The sequence below is a fragment of the Tympanuchus pallidicinctus genome, unplaced genomic scaffold (assembly GCF_026119805.1).
Source record: "Tympanuchus pallidicinctus isolate F22 unplaced genomic scaffold, pur_lepc_1.0 scaffold2, whole genome shotgun sequence".
Lineage (NCBI taxonomy): Eukaryota > Metazoa > Chordata > Aves > Galliformes > Phasianidae > Tympanuchus > Tympanuchus pallidicinctus.
In genome coordinates, this window is record NW_026294721.1 from 25567626 (window position 1) to 25581564 (window position 13939).

Consider the following 13939-nt stretch of genomic DNA (forward strand, 5'->3'; position numbering starts at 1 on the left):
AGATCAGTATTCATGTGTGGATATTTCTGCAGGTTATTTAAGCATCCTGTGCGTGACTGCACAATCGTGGAACAGCAAAATGTCACGCCTGCAATTTCTAATGACTGGAATTGCAAATAATCCTCCTTAGGCAACTGTCGCCCACGTGCTGTCAGCACAGGGTTTATAGATGTGTCCTGGAATATTTGTCTAAGACAAACATTTAAGAAATTCAAAGCAGATGCTTCTTTTCAGGGAATATGGTCTCTTTTCAGTGCACTTGAAGCTTAAATAAATGTCTCTCTCCATCTCTGGGTTGTGCTACCTGAATGTGTTCCTCCAAGTCAAACCTGTGGATTTTATCTTTTCACTGAGGAATGGTGCAGTCTTGGGGTTCTTATGAACCCCAGGTACAGAATGTATTTGTATGAATTTATAAGAAAATAGTTGCAGTTTGGTTGGAGTGCGTGCACGTTTTCAGAAAAGAGTAAGGAACAGATTTTATATTGCTTTGTGAAAGCAATCAGAATAAATTTGCTTACTGGTAACAATAAGCTATTTTAGATTTAGATGTCGAGTATTCAGCATTGGTTTTGTAGATGAGTGTGCACTGAAAGCAATAGGCCATGGAAAACTGTTAATGAAGTTTATTTGTGTTTTTTTATTTTTATTTATTTTTTTTTTTTAAGCAATTAATAACAAAAATAGCCTTTTGTCCTATAAGTAATGTGAGTGCTATTGGATTTTTTTTATATATTTAAACTAACTCATGCGTGTTTGAGCATAAAAATCTTTACAATTCAAAGTAATTTAAAAATTTTAAAATTATCTGAAAATAATTTCAAACCTTTATAAATACATGTACATGATTTTCCATTGTATCCTCAATGGCTATTAAAAACACCTGTACTTTTTAAAGTTAATCCCACTCAGCACAATAGCTTCATTGACACACAGCTCCCACCATATGCTGCACTCACATTAGATCAAGAACTTGATCAGAAGACAGAGAGAGTAATGGATCTCCCTTCCACCAAAACAGTTTGCACCACATGTAGGTGTTCATGTACTCGCATGTACATTGTGTAATAGATGCCCAAGTCTTTAGTTTTATGAGTTACTAGAGTAATCCTGTCAGTTCCAACTTCTTGCTTGGGAGAAGAGCTATTTCTCAAGAATATGACTTCAGCATGAACCAGGGAGGAAACTCAATTTAGAAAAGACATTGAATTAAGAAGCTGTTCTGAAGCAGCGTTCTACTGGTATCGGAGGAGCTGTAGGAGCAGAGCTCAGCTACAGCCTTCACAGTGTTTGATCTCTCTGACTCCCTCTTGCATAGTGGACATTGTAACATCTCAAGTCAGAGAGCTATATTTGTAACACAGAAATCTGGGAGGATTTTGTGGAACCCTTGCTGTTAGACAGAGGATACACGGACAGTAATCTGGAAATAAACCTCTGCCATTCAAAACTGCCCACTATTTCAACATGCTGTACTAGATGAATTGCATTATTTTCTGCCAAAATTCACATGGGCACAAACTGCTTGAATTTTTACCAGATTTCTGTATCAAAGTGTTAGATAATGTTTTGCAGTTGATATAGGTAAACTCAGGCAAGAATGTTGTCCACTGAGCAACGATGAAAGGAAGGCTGATCTGACTTGAATCCTTTCAGAAGTCTACCCTGTGCTATTAAAGGATTCCTTCCCTTGCCAGTTGTTCACCTGAGCCATGTTCATGATTTTGTGGTATAGGAAAAAGATACGCTCTCGTTCTATGTGATACCTACTCTGAGCTTCTGTATTTCTCAGTGAAACTCGTATTGGGGTCCATGTAGGAACCAGATACTGAGCAGTTTGAATTTGGTTTGTGATCTTATCATTTCTTTGTGATGGTAAGTCTTGATAATTAATTAGCTTTATAAACAGTCTTAATCTAGGACATAGATTATGAAAATAGACAGAAAGTTGCAACATTCACAAAATTCACAATAAATTTTCAGCACTGATTAAAACTGAAGCTAACCACCTCAAACCAGAACTTAGGCGGTGAATTCCTGTTCTTGGTCGCTTTGTGAGGGGAATAGAGAGGGAAGGGCCACCAAACTGCAGCAACATGAGCCTCAGGATGTTATTTTTTCTGGAGCCAAAACTTGTCCTGAGTATTTCTGTGCCGCTTCCATGTGGAGAAGGGGAACATTTGGGAGATTTGGATTGTTTTGCTCATAATCTAAATACCTTTTTTTTTTTTTTTTTTTCCTCCCTCTTTTTGTTTTTCAGCAACAGTTGGCCAAGAATATAAAATTTGGGCAGCCTCCGCAAATGACAATTTCTGGGAGGACAATGGGGGAGGCAAATGCTAGTGTAGAAGAGGATGTGTTTCTCGGTAGCCTCATGGAGGTTGACTCTCAGCAGGACACGGTGCTCTCAGAGAGTGGTAATAAAGTAAGCACTTTAAATTGATGTTTTCATGGCTTTATGGTGATAATAAACCAGTAAAGTTCACCAGGGCATAACAGATGTCTCCAGCGAGGCTGAGCCAGGCTCAGCGGCTGCTGCGTGTGGGTGGGATTGCACAGCTCATGCATCTTGGACTGGTGAGAAGCGTGTGCTCTTGGCTTCCTGAGTTAGGTCCCATAGTTTTGCCCATCTGATTGTCTGCTCTGAACCTCCAGCAAAGCATGTGTTACTCACAGGGTAGCCAGCAGACTGGATTTTTAACTGCAACTGAATATGTCTTGAAATACTTTTTTTCTAGCACAGAAAGCTGTGCGCAGCATCTGTGGCAAAAATCATTGCAAAATGAGAGAGGTATGGAGACTAAATCCTCAAGATCTGTGATCTTGGCGTAAACACCCATATTCATCTTGGACAGGAACTGAAGACATACAAGGTGGTGAAACATTTGGAGAATGGTTTGTAAACCCAAATGCACAGTGCAATTCAAATGACTCAGGTTCTATACAGAGACTTTGATACCAGGAACTGCAGGTATCTAGAAAGGGCTTTTTCTCATGCTGAAGAAACACAGCAAGGGATGAAATCTCTCTGGAAATTCTGTGCTGTGATGCTGGTTCTGGAAGTTGCTGTAATGGCTGAAGGCATGTCTGTGGCAGACAAATGGGCAGTCTTCCCTGCGTGAAGAAGGCTGACATTGTGCCAGGGGAAGGCACACAGCAACTTCACCATGTACACGCAGCCCATAAAATCCTGGAGGGGAACCAGGGCATGAGCCTCTGCTCGTGGGTGCTAAAGGCAGCACTGGCTATGTGAAAAGTAATGAATGTCCTCTGCAGGTTATGCCTGTGTTAAGATAAATGTGTGGAAGAGAGATTTATGGCTGAGGTGGCCCAGTCTTCGTCTGCCTCAAGAGGCAGCATAACTCTCTGTTACTGCTTGCTTCATGGCAGTAGTTGGAGCTGTCAGGGAGCTAGGCACTTGGGTAGGAACTGCATGCTCACACCTGTCCCTCAGCAGTCCAGAAATGCAGTTAGAAGTAAGGTGTATTTCTTCTGCTTCACAAATAATCTCTTGTGAAGGAATCAGTTTAGAGCATCCTTTGTGCCTCAAATCACAGTGGGGCTGTGGCAGGTTTTGGCTACATAGCCTGGAATTGGGAGAACACTCCAACACCACCTCTGCAGATGGTCTTTGTGCTTCGGGAGACCAGAACATCACCACCTGGTGACCTCCAACTGGAAAGAAGAAAGAATCACAAAAAAATCACAGGAGTTCCCTTGTGTAATAGAGAGAGGTTCAGGCCTCTCTTTCAAGTACTATGGTCTGAAAACAGAATTAATGCTGCCTTGCATAGTTCTTTCTCATAACACCGAGGAGTGAACATCAGTATTCCCAGGAGATCACGGTTCCAAGTACATAGGTAGATACCAATAAGTCATTGCTGAGTTGCCAGAGTGCTCAGCACTTTGCTTTATCCTGCTGAGCGCTGCTTGCTGCCTGCTTTATCAGAGACTTTTGCTGCATGGCACCTTGCTTGGTTTCAGTTCCAGTCTCTTCTGCTGGTCTTGTAGCAGCTCCATGTGCTTATCTGTGTGGGTCTGGAGGAGCCAGTGGCTGGGACCATGTAGCACTGTCGCGCTTCAAGCTTCCCATGCTGGCTTGTGGCTTCTGATTTTCCTAAATTGGATCAATGGCAAGACTTATATTTAAGCTATATTTTTATGCTTTGTACTATTAATCTGTTCAGAAGGAAATTTTATATGCACTTGGTGTAATGGGATCCAAACATTCATTAAGCGGTGAAGTAATACTGTGATATAATAATTAAAAAATGTTTCTGGATGCAATTAATGGTGCTTCTACCCCTGTGCTTTAGAATCCCCCTGTGTGAGCTGGCTTCAAGCAGGACAGTAGCTATGGAGCTCTGGTAGGCTCAGGTCACTCTGTGAAGAACAGGAGTTATTGAAAATCTTGAGCTGCAGCTCTGTGCAGCAGAACTGATGCCTGACTGGACACAGACCAGGTTCTTAGTTTTCACTGGGCCTAGATCAGGAGAAAATAAAGTTATTAAGAGCTGCCTGAAATCCTGAAAAGTTGTGCTCTTTCATTTGAATCTAGTTATCTCATTAAGGAAGTGTTTCACCTTCTGTAGTGTCCAGTAGCAGCAACTTCTTCTTGTTGACAGTAGTCACTGAAGGAGCAATGAGAAAATGACAGTATTTAGAAACAAGAGTTGTTTATGCAGCAGTCCTGCAGACAGGAAATAAGACTTGAGAAAACTGAATCTACTGTAACTGCATGATTTCACAAGATCTTTGAACCATATTTATTAGATTCTGTAGTTTTAATATCCAGCTGTGCTAATCTTCTTTTTTAGCCAGCAGACACTCCAGATCTGTTGAGACCAATGGATTTGCCTGGAACGGGACAAATGGAAGAAAAGGTAACGAAACTTTTGAGTTAGTTTCCATTTTTAGCTATTAGAAGCCTAACAGTTGTTTTTTGTTTTAATATACATTTCTTTGATTCGTGATCATCATCCAAGATCTTGTGAATATTGCATGGTTTTGAGGATAGTAAATCAGCAATCACTAAGACTGTGAAATCTGTTTCTGTAGTGAGAGTTGACTGCAGGAAACAGCAGAAATCTCTCTGCTGGCCCTACAGCATATCTGCTTTCGATGTATTAGTCACAGAGCCATGATTTTCCTAAGTACTTCTACTACTTTGTTATGTCTACATGTAATTCAGTAAGTGTATGTAAAATGCTCCGTCAGCTTTAAGTAATTGGTTCCCTAATTAGCATATGCTTAACCTCAGAAAATTGCAGGACTGTCTTGAAAACAAGACGTGTGACTTTGTTTCCTTACAGAAAACGTTTTCTCCCTTTTTTTCTGTCTTCTGTTTCCACTGGAGTTGTGCCAAACACAGGTTTGGGATGATAGCTCAGTGCTTTACAGGAGAAGCTGTGGTTCCAGGCTCACTCTTACATGTGTAGGCATCCAGTTCCACTGTACTCACGCCCCTTGTCTCACTAAATCACTTTGCTTGTATTTGCAGTTTCTGAACCAAAACATTTGAAGTGCATAAGGAAAAGCACCAAAGCCAGTATTCTCATACTTCATTTTTTGTTGTTGCTTGGTGCTTGTGGTTGCTTGGACATCTCCATATGGCTGTGGAGAGAGGCTTGTCTGGAGGCTCTGAGACCCCACAGCTTAGTCATCTACCACACAGACAGTACCTCTCTGTAGCTGCTCTATTATAGTGCTTTAATAAGTCATTCTGATTTACTCTTCCTGAAGCATCCCATCTAAATTATTTAAAGATGCACATGTTTTACAATATGCAAACTTTAAAATGTCCTAAGGGACGCTGCTGAAAACTCTGCCTTTGCCCTTGTTGATCCCAACAGCTTATGAGCAGAGCTGACATTTTCTGTGAAAAAAAGTCAGCTGGGATATTCTGAGTAATATTTAAGTGAAAAGTATGAAAATGTGTGAGGTTCCGGAAACAGAAAAATGTTACAGCTGTACAAAGTTCACAACTTCTGTAATGGGAAAATAGGGCTTGAGATAACAAATTGTTGGTTATAAGCTAGTAAGTTCCTTTGAAATCAAAACTGCCAAGTTTTGTTGTATGTGTGTTTGTTTGTTATGATGTTTTTAAATTGAGTGAGCAACTTAATACAGATTTCTTGTATTTGTGATACAAACAGGTAACTCCAGTCAAGTCATCCCGGCCAAAAAGACAATTCTCCTGTTCTGGCACAATTGAAACAATCAATCTGGATGCAGTTCCCCAGGCTGTTGCTCGTCTAGACAACAGTGCAGCTAAACACAAACTGTCCGTGAAGCCAAAAAAGCAGAGAATGTCCAGAAAACACAAGAGATTAACAAAGGTATTGAACCTTCAGTGAAATAACAAGAGGAGGAGGTTGCTTTTGAAGCTGTGTACTAAATAGCCATAACTGAGTGCACCAGGAGTAGCAGAGGACTGCCTTAAGATGTAATTGATATTAATTGGAGGCAACTAGTGAAAGCTTGGACAAATCTTGTGTCTTCAGGCTAAAACAAAATAGATGATTATTTTGTTTTGAAGTCAAGACCTAAAGATGAAACCCTACCTGGAGATAAGATGCAACAAAGTTTTCACATTGCTAGCTGAAACAAATGCTATTTAAATCTGAAGTACATCCACTAGTATTCTAGACTCAAGAGAACTTTCTGATTCTAGCTAATCTAGTTAAAAAAGTAATAATAAAAATTAGGACACCATGGTCTGAAGCTTCTGGAAGAATGGTGCAGGTCCTGACAGTGCTGACATCATTGTCATACAGAAAAGAGAAAGACATGAGTAATGCAGCTCTTCCTACAGCTTTGAGAGCGAGATAACAAATCCTAGCTCTAATATGCTTACGGCATGGTTACTTCGGTTTTTATCCTGACATCAGCATTTATAAATGGGACTATTCAACTAACACAACATATAGGAGAAGGCACTGATCCTTCTTATCCACTATTGCAATGAAGATATTAAATCTAAGAATTTAGTTTCTTTCTGTTTAACTGGAGCTAAATAACAACTGTACAGATGAAAGCTGGGCAGGGCACTAACTGAGCTGTTTTCCTCATGGAAAGTGCTGGGCAGCGCTGTTAAGGTGCAGCTCATCTTCGTTACAGAGATAAAAAGCAAGCTGTGAAAAAGATCTGCCTTCTGTTTACTGCAGGCACTTCACCTACTTGGCAGTGCTGCAAGGCAAACACGCAGAACCAGGCAGTAGTTAACGTGTGCCTTGGAACAGTATAGCATTGCTGGGCAGCAGTTAGAAACAGAGACTCAGTTCACTGTGGCAAGGTTTTGAGAAAAGCAACCAAGTCCTGTGCCCCTGAGCACTGTTCTTTCCCGACTAGCATTGCAGTTTTTCTTTAACATTAGATTTGTCACAAAAGAGCTGGCAAAACAAATGCCCTGAGGCAGGTGCTAATTATTTTGAGCTTTATGAACAGAGTTCTAAGTAATAGAACAGAGTGTGAAACTTCATATTTCTCAGCCTCCTGAAATGGCAGATCCTAGCCTGGATTAACTTGTACTTCTAATAGCGACCGTTAATTTAACACTGTAGTTATCACTGTTGAGATATTTTCTTTCTTAAAAAGGCTGTCACCTGTACAGGTGAGAGGCGTGGTATTTGTGAAGAAATTAACTGTAAATTGAAATGTGTTGGCTCCAGATCTGAGTCATTCTCTTTAAAGAAAAGACATTATTTTGCATTTGCAAGCTATAGTTTTTTTCACTGTAAAGAATAATAAGCCAATAGGCAATGTTAAGTAATTCCATACTTGCCTCCCTATTTCAGGGATCACAAAGCTTAACGATAACAGAATTTGAGCCAGAGGATCTAGAGACTGAGCTGTTTGTAGACAGATATCCAGGTTATAACGGACACATCACTGCAGACAAACTAATCCAGAACAGAGATGAGCCAAAGCAGCTTCAGCTGGCAGAGGAGAAAAGAATTGAAGATCACTGGGGGATCCTTGAAGCTGAAAAGATAAGGCAGATTGTAGAAATGGATGAACAGAGAGAACTGGAAGAACAAAGGTGCCAAGAGCTGGAGGAGCAGATGCAAAAAGAGCAAGAGAGAAGGGACAATGAAAAAGAGAGTAGTCAGTATCTCCTCGAAGGAGACATATCGTCAAAAACTGAACTGCAAACCTGCCAGGAAGAGGAGAGAAGACTGCTGGAGGCAGAGAAGAGGCAAGACCTGGAGGACCAGACATGCCAGGAACTGGAAGAGCAGAGACAGAAGGAGTTGGAGGAGCAACAGAGAGAAGAGCTGGAGCAGCAGAAGTGCGAGGAATGGAACAAGCAACAGAGACAGGAACTGGAAGAATATAAGGACCAGGAATGGGAAAAACAACAGAGACAGGAGCTGGAGGAACAGAAGTGTCAGGAACACAGACAAGAGCTGGAGAAGAACTGGGAACAGGAGGAGCAAAGGCAAGAGCTGGAGGAGCAGAAATGCCAGGAACAGGAACAACAGAGACAGAAGCTGGAGGAACAGAGGCGTTGGGAACTGGAGGAGCAGAAGAAGCAAGAGCTAGAGGAGCAGAAACACCAGGAATTGGAGGAGCTGGAGGAGCAACAGAGGAACGAGCTGGAGGAACAGAAGAAGCTAGAGCTGGAAGAACTGACACAACATGAGACTGAGAAATGGTGTCAGGAGGAAGAGGAAAGAAACCAGATGGAGGAACAAAAAGAACTGATGGAACAAAATAAGGAAGAAAAAGAGAGACGAGAACTAGAAGAGAAGGAGCTTCCAGAAGCTGAAATGAAACTGAAGCAAGAGAAAGAGTTTGAGGTACCCAGCCAACAGAAGGAAGAGGAGGAAGAAAGACAGCATTTGAAGGAGAGAGAAAAGACAGAGGAAGAGCAACCCCAGCAGCTTCTGGAGAAGAAACAGAGGCGGGAAGAGCCGAGAAAACATAAACTCACCAAACAAATGCACTTGGAAAGTACAGACTTTGTGCAACAAGATGAACTGAAACAGCAAAAGGAACAAGAGTGGAACAAGCTGGAAGAGCAGAAAATAGACACAGAAGGGCAAAATCTTCCTCAAAAGCAACAGGAAAAATCCTTGGAGCAGCAAAATGACAAGAATGAGCTGTGTTCTGTGGGGGCTGATAGGAATCAAGGAGATGACAAACTCCAGGAAAGACCAAGACCGCAAAAAATCAAACAGCCAGAAAAAGGGAGTAAAACAGTAGAAGAAATCCTGGCCCAGAAACTGAAGAGAGAAGTTGATGCTCAAGAACAAAAGCGAATAGGGGAAGAACTCAGGTGGCAGGAGGTAGATGAAAGACAAACTGCATCCAGACCCTTCACATTTCAAGTGTCTTCTGGAGATAAACAGATCATATTTCAGAAAGTAAATCTGAGTCCAGTCATGCCTGCCAGAGGAGCAGGACTATCTTCTCCATCCGTCAAAGATAGCACGATGCACACCTCCAGCAAGGGCTCTCATACGCTCCCATCATCTGTGTGTGTACCCCATACAGCTATTCTGGTTACTGGAGCACAGCTGTGTGGCACAGCAGTTAACCTGAACCAGATAAAGGACACAGCTTGTAAATCATTGCTTGGCTTAACAGAAGAGAAAAAAAATGTGGATATTCCTTCACCAGAAAAGGTCCAGAAAAAATCTCCAGGTCCCAAACCCAGCAGCAGTAAAATCAAATACACACAAGAGGCATTGGACCAAGCCACGTTAGCTGAGTGGGCCTCTATCCGTTCTAGAATCTTAAAGAATAAAGAAAATGGCAAATACAATGAGAAAGACAGAGTAAGTGCCTGCAGACACAGCGATGACTGGACGCCCCGGGGACGAGGTTCTCCCCATGGTAACTTGAGGAAAACCCTATCTGCAAATGCAAAGTTCTCAATAACACCAGCGTGGCAGAAATTTTCAGAAGCTTCCAAAACCAATTCAGGCACTGAGAATGTAAGTGCAGCAAAATGCAATGAAAAAGTGGCTGTGGGAAGAAACATTGGGTCATGCACTGATGCAAATGAGGATGTAGTATCCGCTTTAAAGGATAACTTATCTGAAATGGCTAAAGAGAAAATAGAAACACACAGTGAAATTACAGACAACACAGAAGGTTGTAAATTTGCAAAAGATCTTCCATCTTTTCTTGTTCCAAGTTTTCCTCGTTCTCCAGGTAAGGAGGTACCCCAGTCTGAACTTCCAGGTGCTCTGGAAAATCAGCAGAACAACAGCACCAAAAAAACAGATAAACCAGCACCAAATGGAGAAGAAAATGTTTCTCCCTTTGGGATAAAGTTACGGAGGACAAACTATTCTTTACGTTTCCATTATGATCAACAGGCAGAGCAGAGGAAAAAGAAAAGGTACAGTGCAGGAGACAGTTTTGATGGTGTGCCTGACCCACTACTCACAGCTGATGGTGAACAGGAATCTGCTGTTCTTGCTACACAGGAGAGTACATCCCCTGGTATAGGGAAAGCAAACGTCCATGGGAATTTAAAAGACTCAAAAGATTCTTCATTTACTATGTTGGAGACTTCACAACAAGTGGGCACACCACTGCCAGCCACCAGCCAGAGCGCTTTACCTCCTCATGAGAAACCAGCATGCAAGTCGCTCTTCCCACAGAAACCTGCCTTAGCTCCAAAGCCTGCCAGCCAAACGCCTCCATCATCTCCTCTCTCGAAAATGAACCGATCACACCTGGCTGATACACTGGGGCAGAGGTTTGTTAGGGCTGAATCGGATGGGGGCTGGAGAAAAGATGACAGAGCAGTGCCTCCGGTGGCACCGAATGAGAGCAAAAATGAAGAGGAAGAAATCAGAGAAAAGAAGTCGTTTTTCCCATCTCTGAGTATTCCCTGGAGAGAAAAAAATGACAAAAAGCCTGAGCCATTGAAGAAAGGTATGTACTTAAAAGTCATTTAGCGATTGTCTGCAATTCCAAAATGAGATACTGAAGTCCAGAGGAAGAAATCTGGACTTAAGCTATAATTTTTACCTGACATATTATGTGTGGAGTGCCACTGCTTTGCATACAGTTGTCTGAATGAATGAGACTTCCTAACCCCACAGGTTAATTCAGATACACACAAACTCAATGCAGCCAGTATGTCCTGCTTCAGAAAGTGAATTTCAAGGTGACAGAAGTGAGTTTTCCTTGATAGAGATGTTACCTTGTTAGGCAAATATGGACTTGTGTTCTATGTGTAACGGTGCCATCAAAGTGGAGGGAGTCAGTTCTATAATTTGCATATTGTATTTATTCTGGGACGAATAGTATTTAGCTTAAAAAGATCTTAAAAAAGGAAATAAGATCTGGCTGCCCTTGTAGTATCTGACCTGGGCATATTCTCTATCAATCTACAGCAGGGCATGAGTCTGCATTTCAGCAGCACTCTTCAGTAGTACAAGTGCTTACAGTGGCCCTAGTGACTCTTCAGAGGAAGGTTGAAAGTCCCTGGGTCCTGAAAGAGTGCTCAGTATGATTGGAAAAAGTACCTTGTCAGCGTGAGGACACTTAGATGAGTGAGGCCAAGAATTCAGCAGTTATTTGGGAAATCCCCTTTTTTTCCCCATTCTTGTCTTCTGTAAACATCAAGACTTCTAAAATTGCATCTCGGTGAACTACTTACAGTTTCTGTGAACACAGACTTTTTCCTTTCATTTCTAAATGAGGATTTTGGAAACTAGTTGGAGGCACAGCTGTGCTCTAGGAGAGCAGGGCCTTTGTGCCCTTTGAGGGTTTCTGTGCTCTGCAGGAGAACATTTGCACCTACATGCTGCTCACAGTTACCAGCAGTGCCTTACACAGCTCTGTATTGACTACAGGACTCAATTTTGTACAAGATGCTTGCTGTCAGAGATGTTTTTAGCCTCAAATACTTTTTTGCTAACATGAGTGTAGATATTTAAAGTTAGTTATGTGGTTTCACACTTATAGGTACTTTGGCTACTAGTTTCAATGAAGCTTTTCAAGTAATTGCTTAAATAAAGCCTGATTTGTTTCTGGGAATAGCCACAGGCAACAAGAGCAAGAAGGAAGTAATTCAGGTTTTGTTGCCTCTGAACCAGTTCGGTTGAGATAAAAGATAGCTTTGGAAAATCCAGAAAGCTCTTGTGCTGCAGAAGAAAAGGTTACATCCACCTTTCATTGCTCTTGAGTCACCACACTGAATGAGAAATCAACTATTGCTCAAATAGCAATTTAAAAAAATGTTAAGAGTGCATTTATCAGAGTACAGAACTTTCAACTTGGCTGAAGTACTGGAGTGTTGAATTAGGTCGTATTCTTGAGGCTTTAAAAACTCATTCAGAATCTGATAGTTCCTGAAGGTCTGTGAATGGCACAGAAGTCCATGAGCTTAGCTGCAGTTTCACAAGGTGGGAAGTTGTATTGGTTACTTGAGACAATGGATATCCCGTATTCAACCAACTATCTTCATGTTTTCTTTCAGAAAAACCAGTCCTGCAGAGCAGACACTCTTTGGATGGCTCTAAATTGATGGAAAAAGTTGAAACTTCACAACCACTATGGATCACATTAGCGCTGCAAAAACAGAAGGGATTTCGTGAGCAACAAGCTACTAGGGAAGAGAGGAGACAAGCCAGAGAGGCAAAGCAAGCAGAGAAGCTGGCTAAAGAAAATGTAAATATCTTTAGAAACACCGATGGTTCCATTAAAAGTACTAGCCAGTTGTTATGTGAAGTATTTGCATGTGCAGTTGGTTTGTTAAGACTTCACAAAAACTAAGATGACAGTGGGTAAAAAGCAGCCTTTTGCTCCAGTAGAAAGTAATGTGAAACACTGTGACAGTCGCAGTATAAACTCTGATGCCTTAATATCCGGGGCAGTTAGTGGTAATCATAAGCCTGCCCACAGGGCAGCTGGTGCAGCAGAAAAATGGTACGTAACATGTTTCTTTCAAAGCTTGAGTACTGCTATTTTCATTTATAGGTGAACATTAATGTTTGAATTCACTTCTGTCATAATACTTGGACACAATATGGATGAATGAAAGAAATGAACTGTCATACAAAACTTTCAAATGCTTAAAACAGGCTATACGAGCCGTGATGCTGTATCTAGATACTATGGATGGTAAAAAGGGAAGCTGTGTGGGCAACTGTATATTTTAATGTCAGTGATGAGACCTACATTTCTCAGACAGATCTATAGTCAGAAACACATATAACTGGTGTGGGGGTGTGAAGCAGGGGTGTGAAGTCACCCTGTTCTTCTGTCCTCTGTGTAACAGGTAGAGTGGTTCATACTGTTCCATATTTTGACTGAAGAGACAACTTGAAAAAACTAATTCTTCTGCTTTCTTATACAAGCTTTAATAACTACTACTTTTAGAAGTATCGGATTGTTTGGATTCTTTGCCTGAAAGGAAAGCAGAGGAAAGGACAAACAATGAATGAAAGCATCAGGTGCAACACCTCTTACTTGTGGTTGCCTTATGACAGATTCTCATTTACCACTTTTCCTCTGTTCTAGGCTGCTGTAAGCAATCAATCAGATAATAAAAGCAGCAGCAGCAAAACGAGCACACTGCAGAAATCTACACCTCAAGAAGGGGAGAAGAAAATTGAGACGGCTGTGTCAAGACTAGAACGAAGGGAGCAGCTGAAGAAGTCTAACACCCTTCCAACTTCTGTGACAGGTACAGTGGGAGACTCACCTTTACTCAAGCAGAAATGTAGTTTTAGAAGTGGTACTGCATGTTTTTGAGAAAGTGAATGATTTTTTTCCTCTCTCGTATTACCTCTACAATTATAAATGCATTTGCATTCAGCACAACCTGCTGCAGTCTCCTCAGCTTCCAGTACATCATTTTAACTTGGTTCTCCAAGTTATTCAATCAATATTCAAATTTTTCAGGATTGCCACAGGTTAACTTAAAAAATAATATCGAAACAAAACCAAACCAAACCACCAAGACATCAGG

At 41.4% G+C, this 13939-nt stretch overlaps 1 protein-coding gene across 7 annotated transcripts in view; it reads left to right on the forward strand.

The window, feature by feature from the left end:
* Positions 1 to 13939, forward strand: part of CRACD (capping protein inhibiting regulator of actin dynamics) — a 113035-nt gene that overhangs the window by 94519 nt on the left and 4577 nt on the right. For all 7 annotated transcript variants that reach the window (XM_052682379.1, XM_052682381.1, XM_052682380.1 and 4 more), the window contains 6 exons: positions 2261 to 2425; positions 4818 to 4883; positions 6156 to 6338; positions 7797 to 10893; positions 12446 to 12636; positions 13489 to 13654. In XM_052682379.1, the coding sequence (XP_052538339.1) occupies positions 2261 to 2425; positions 4818 to 4883; positions 6156 to 6338; positions 7797 to 10893; positions 12446 to 12636; positions 13489 to 13654 (3868 nt within the window). The remainder of the gene's footprint in view (positions 1 to 2260; positions 2426 to 4817; positions 4884 to 6155; positions 6339 to 7796; positions 10894 to 12445; positions 12637 to 13488; positions 13655 to 13939) is intronic.